The 5,794-nt window shown below is 44.3% G+C and overlaps 1 protein-coding gene across 3 annotated transcripts in view; it reads left to right on the top strand.

Annotated features, from left to right (window-relative positions):
* Positions 1 to 3,726, top strand: part of LOC128879974 (BTB/POZ domain-containing protein 7) — a 32,919-nt gene extending 29,193 nt beyond the window's left edge. For all 3 annotated transcript variants that reach the window (XM_054129558.1, XM_054129557.1, XM_054129556.1), the window contains 2 exons: positions 1,089 to 1,301; positions 1,424 to 3,726. In XM_054129558.1, coding sequence (XP_053985533.1) covers positions 1,089 to 1,301; positions 1,424 to 1,711 — 501 coding nt within the window. In that variant the 3' untranslated portion in view covers positions 1,712 to 3,726. The remainder of the gene's footprint in view (positions 1 to 1,088; positions 1,302 to 1,423) is intronic.
* Positions 3,727 to 5,794: the final 2,068 nt, after the last annotated feature.

Here is a 5,794-nt window from a genome sequence, read left to right as displayed (position 1 = left end):
TCCTTAGCGAAAATGTTGTCCGAGGCTTCGTTAAGGAGATATTAACGAAAAACCCCGACCAATCAGAGCGGTGGAGCGACCGCAGTGGCGTAGACTACTCGCGGTCTGATTGGTCGGGGTTGTTCTGTTAATATCTCTTCAACGAAGCCTCGGACAACATTTTCGCTAAGGAAAAAGTTGTTTCAAATCACACCCCGAACCACATCTTTCAAAGACCTCCGTTTCTGGGACACTCTGTATATCCTTCTCCCAATCTGTAATTCATTTAGTAAGTAATAAAAAGGAATCGTATAAAAAATGCTTGTTTGGGGCCTGTCACAATGTCGTTCCCCTTTAAATAATCGAATCGTATTAAAATAGTTAAAACTAATATTAAAATAGATAAAAATTGCACGAGCAGTTTCAGCCATCGTTTGAACACGTAGCCATCGTGCCTAGCGTAAGAGAACATAATCCATGGAGTCAGAAAGCGTTCCCCTTATCTCATGGTAATCCTTGGGATAGTCGAGCTTCTAAGAGTACTCCCACGCTGTTCAGGATTTGACGTCAGCCCTTGGAATCGCTTCAGTTGAAGGATTTCGGGGAGCCGTCGCTAAATGCCCCCGATCTCACGGTTAATGAATGACGCAGTAGGTGTTAGCTTTTCTCTGTTCGGAGGCTCTAGTTACGAACTTCGTTAAGCCACGTTGGTTTCCGTCGGGCGTTAAGCCCGCGTCTGGCTGTAAGGGCTTTGGACACGTTTCCTTGTTAGACTCGCAATTTTGTTTTATGTTTCGTTACTATCCGCCCTATCTAGCCAGCACTTCGGAACACGTGACACAATTCTATCGATGCCTCCGTAATATTTATTCCTACAATAACTCTACAACTGTCGAAAGAAAGTACTTCGTTTAGAAAAGATCTGCTAATAGCACGCTAATGGAGCGTTAAACCGATTCGCAGAGCTATGTCAAATGGTTTCCAATCACCTATTACCGGCATCCAATTGCCACCGAATGCTCCTCGTGTTTAAGGATTAAGAATGATTAATTCTGAAGTTTAGCGTATAGCTCGATATCGGTGTTCATGGAAGTTGTTGGCTGTTTCAGAACACGGGCGCGTACAACGTGAAGGAGCAAAACGAGAGGCTGACCGACATCGAAGACATGGATTCACCAGGCATGGGGATCAACGGGAGAACAGCCCCGCCATTGTGCTACGGAAGAAACATGACGTTCCCGCGGCCAGCTTCATCCTGCACGCACAGACACGAGCTCCCGGCTATAGTCACAGAGGGCGAAAGCTGTAGACTTCTTGCAGAGGTAAGAAATCTTTGTTCCAACTCGAGGAAGAAACCAATCGTGTTTCGATCATCGCTGACAGCGATTTTTTGGCTATTCTTTCCTACGCATTTATATTTTTATCGGGTTGTTTGACGTTTCAGCAACAAGAGAGCAACTCGTGCAGCGATGGACAGCTGTCGGGCGTGATGCCAGACGTGGCAATGGCGACAGCCTCCTTCGGAGCTTTGCAGCTGATAGAGGAGCAAGAGCTGGAGCTGGATCTCGGTGATGGTACCTCTCACCTTCTGCAGCACGTGTCGCCGTCGAACGGAACGATGGGCTCGCACAGGTCCTCGCTTCCTCACCAACATCAGAGACATTACTCCGGCCCTCCCCCTCCACCGTACATGTACCACCGTGCTGGCACTGCCTTACCGAGATTTATTTAAGATTTCTAGACCGTAAGAATTGTATAGCGACTAACTCGGACCCTCGTGAAAGCGTTCGATTCCCAAACAAAACCGAAATAAACAGGTGTACTCTTCGTGTACTGCCACGACTGCATCCCAGGGGTGCGTCCCTTGTTCGCGGAACAGCCGCACGTTTCAGGATTTAGCTAGACAAAGGTACCATTCGGTTCGACACGCTTACGGAAATCCGATCGTTCTTTGCACAGAGTGTTTTCTTTTTTAATCGCTTAGCGAAAGGACACCCGGTAGGTGGGCAATTTACGCGAGCTTTCTGCCCGTAGCGACCAACGGCGTTTAAGGTTCTCGCGGCTGGCTGGTAGGCGATAGTTTGTTTCTCCGAGACGCTTAATTTCGGAAGCTTCCACGGTACACGAAGACGCGCTCGTTGGAGTCACGTCTCGGGCTGGGACCGATATTTCGGTATTCGAATAGCGAACGGACGAGAAAGTTTGAAAAGCGAAACGACGAATTCAACTCGTTACATTCCACTATCGTCGCTACGTCGACGTAGCGCGCACCCGCGACCGAGTTCAAGTTCTATTTAACTCGACGCAAACCGAATTAAGGAAACGAATAAACGAGATTTAAATTGTTAAGTATTTATACGTAGCTAGTCGTTCGTACTAAAAAAAATTGTCCGAGTGCAAAGGGTCGAGGAACTCGATCGGTGATCTCTGCTAACAGACGCGTCGATTTTCATTTACAGTCCGTACTATTCAAATATCGCCGCGGTCGAGACGCGTAGTCCCAGCCCCGGTTTCGTCGCGGTGAAGACGGCCACGTGTAGCGTGCCCGATCCTTACTCGGTTTCTTGACGGGTTACAAATTTACTTCACGCTACGAGGGACGGTATTGTACATTTTATTTAACGCAGCTTAAGAAAGTAGGGGATCCTTGATTTCAGGATATTTATAATCGTACCGGATACGAGGGCACACCTCGACCGTGGAAAGTTCATGCTTATTAGGTACAATCACATATAGATGTAACGTTTTAGGTGCATACGCGTGCGAGATACAGATGCAGCTGTGGTTTATATGCGTGCGAGTGTGTGAACGTGAATGCGCGTGCTCTCTAAGTACCATATAAAGTGTTAATTAGACGATGTTGCCGACGCGTTGTCAGAGAGTGAGAAAGAGATACACGGTGTGAATGGGTGCGAGAAAGGGAGAGAGAGAGAGAGAGAGAAAGAGAGATAGCGAAGTGGAGGAACGGAGGAGAGAATGCGAGACGATGAGAGGAACAGGAAGAGAACGAGAGTAAAGGTCGCGTAGAATGTGCAGGTATGTATGATCAGTGTTTTACGAACGGTATTGTTCTTTCTTTAAGTGAAACGCCGCTATGGGTAAATCTTTGCTAATTCATATTACCTATGATATTCAATAAAAATTATTTAAATATTAGTAGACGCACTTCTGTCTTGAATCGAACAGCGTACTCGTAAATTATTATTTTATATCCAACAATCCGGTGGTTTCTCGATATAGGAACGTTCGCTCTTCGAATTAGTTTGGGCAATTATCCCTCTGTTGCATAATAATAGAAGAAACGCGATCCCCGTGAGTTTCGTCCCGGAAACTTTACAGGATTTCGCAAACGATATTTTCTTATGGGAATATCCACCGTCGGATTCAGGTAATCGTTGCTCGTGCGGCGGGCATCGATTCGCGAACGTTGTAAATAAACCGAGAGTCGAGTTCGTTTCTTGCTCGAACGATGCAATAAAAATTCGTGCGACAGAGGGTTAAAACGAGCCGTTGTAGCTGCGCAAAGCGTTTTTCGTTCCCTTCGTTTGTTGTACAGAGCTTCCGATCGAACATAGCGCGTTGATCATTTCTCGGGCGTTCTAGCTTATAAGCATTCGAATCTCGGTGTCGAACGAGTCGAAGCGATAGCCAGTCGACGCACCTGCGAAACGATTTTTGCTCTACGTACAACGATACTCATGGTTTTTTTGTCACTGACGTGAAAATAAAACGACGTTCATTAATGAAGGCGGCTATATCATCCCGTACATCTGTTTTCAGATCGGATTCAAACTTACACGGTCATCATCGACGCACAATGAGGATGAAAAACAGCGGCTATGTAATTTGCCAGTGATGTAAGCAATAGTGTCTAATTTATTTCTCTTTTTGTAGATTCGTACGAGTCATCATTTTACTCTTAGCATTTCAAATAAATTTCTTTCATCTACCATGTGCATGCTACAGTCATTTGTAATGAATATCTGAATCATAGGTCGATATAATTTAATTCTACACGCTCGTCGACGAGCCTTTTTTTTTTTTGTTTTATGCAAACGAACGTGACTTTGTTTCACTCGACAATTACAGATGCCACAAAAGAATCGAATTTTACCATTTCGTCTCATCTTTCGGAAGAACACCGCGTTACGAATCGCAGAACAGCGCAAGAGCCAAGGATACACGGAGGTAATCCAACTTCACAACTCATTCCACTTACATCATTCTCCTCGGAGCATCGAGTACTTTAGTTACAAATTATTTCCTGTCCACCTTTGGCCGTTGTTTCCTAAGCCTTTTGTTAGACGCGGAGAAAGAAAACGTCCGACTGTGCATCATCTCATCCCAGTTTCAGCCGAGGAGAATAAGTTTCTTGCAATTTCGCGAACTGGGACCCGGTCGTGGCGCTGGGAACGGATGGCTTCGAAAGGTAAACTTTGGTTTACGTAACTGGCGTCGCGGAGCGCCGAGAAAGCGTCGAAGACACCGTCAACGGTGGCACTAATCGCACACGCTTGAACAACACGAGTCGCATAAGAAAGGCGAAGAGTTTCGACAAATTTCAGCGGGAAGCTTGTCGGCGAAATTGTAATCTAAATCGGGAGGAACGTTGCAGAAATGTTGATGCAATATTGTAATTCTACAGCTACGTTTATGATACTATTTTGTTTTAATTGTAGAATAGACTTTTTATTGACTTTATTATTTTCTGTATTTTTTTTTTACAGTTACTCTGGAAATATTCTTGCGCCAGGCGGGTTGGAACGGCTTCTCAGAAATAACCCATAAATAATTGCGAAAATATTCCCGCAACGTCATACCAGATTTGCCTGGTATTTTCACTGGAGTAGTCCAATTTTAATTTGTGTTTAATACCACTTCCAACCCCGCGGTTCTCTTCACGCCATTATTTTACTTTTGTGAAAAAACGGTCACCCATCTTGTACGGCACCCCGCGAAGCGCATCTTATAACCTGGAGATTATGAGAGAATGATTCTGGAGTGTTAGTTTTATTTTCATTGGTGTATCTCGCGGAATTATCGGATATCGGTTTTTCATTTCTTTTCAACGAGTTCCCCGCGGCTTTTATTAAAAAATCGACGGGCTCGTGCGATTTCACTGAAATCCAGTTTCTTCGTTCGCATGGCGGATCTAATATCGGCTCCGGGAAAGTTTTTATTAAATTGGCGTCCGCGGGGGCTCCGCCTTGAACTTTCCTTACCTTTGCGAAGTTGTAGCAATCTGGCCCGAAGTTTAGGTATCTCGATGCCTGATCAAACGCGGTACAAATTTCGCCAAGTTGTCTCAGTTTCTCGCCTTAATCCGCTCATGTGAATTGGAACGATAGGAAGTCATTGTCATCGGAAAATGTACAGGGATAATCAGGGATGACATGTGGCTGTGCGTTACGTATCAAAATTATACGAACACTTCGATTTTAGAGGTTCTAGTATCTTAAAATACCGACAGTCTCATGAAAACCAATTATAAAACGATATTCAACGCGCGAAGGAACGTGTGGGCACTCATTTCTATTTTAATATTGACAAAATTAACGTTAGTGTAGCTAAAAGTCGATTTTTATACCGTATCAATGGTGTACGAACACTCATTAAAATAATAATTTAGTTTATACACGGGCAGTATTTACGTGCAGACAGTATGTATATTAACCGTATTGAATATTCTCGCCCCCACTGAAAGTTACTCCAAACCTACTCAGACAGTATGTACATCATATTTAATATTGCTGCTCCCACCAAAAATTACACCAAAACCTATTCAGACAGTATGTACATTAACGGTATTTAATAT

The sequence above is a fragment of the Hylaeus volcanicus genome, chromosome 7 (assembly GCF_026283585.1).
Source record: "Hylaeus volcanicus isolate JK05 chromosome 7, UHH_iyHylVolc1.0_haploid, whole genome shotgun sequence".
Lineage (NCBI taxonomy): Eukaryota > Metazoa > Arthropoda > Insecta > Hymenoptera > Colletidae > Hylaeus > Hylaeus volcanicus.
Note: the sequence above shows the minus strand (reverse complement) of the source record. Positions and strands in the feature narration are given on the sequence as shown.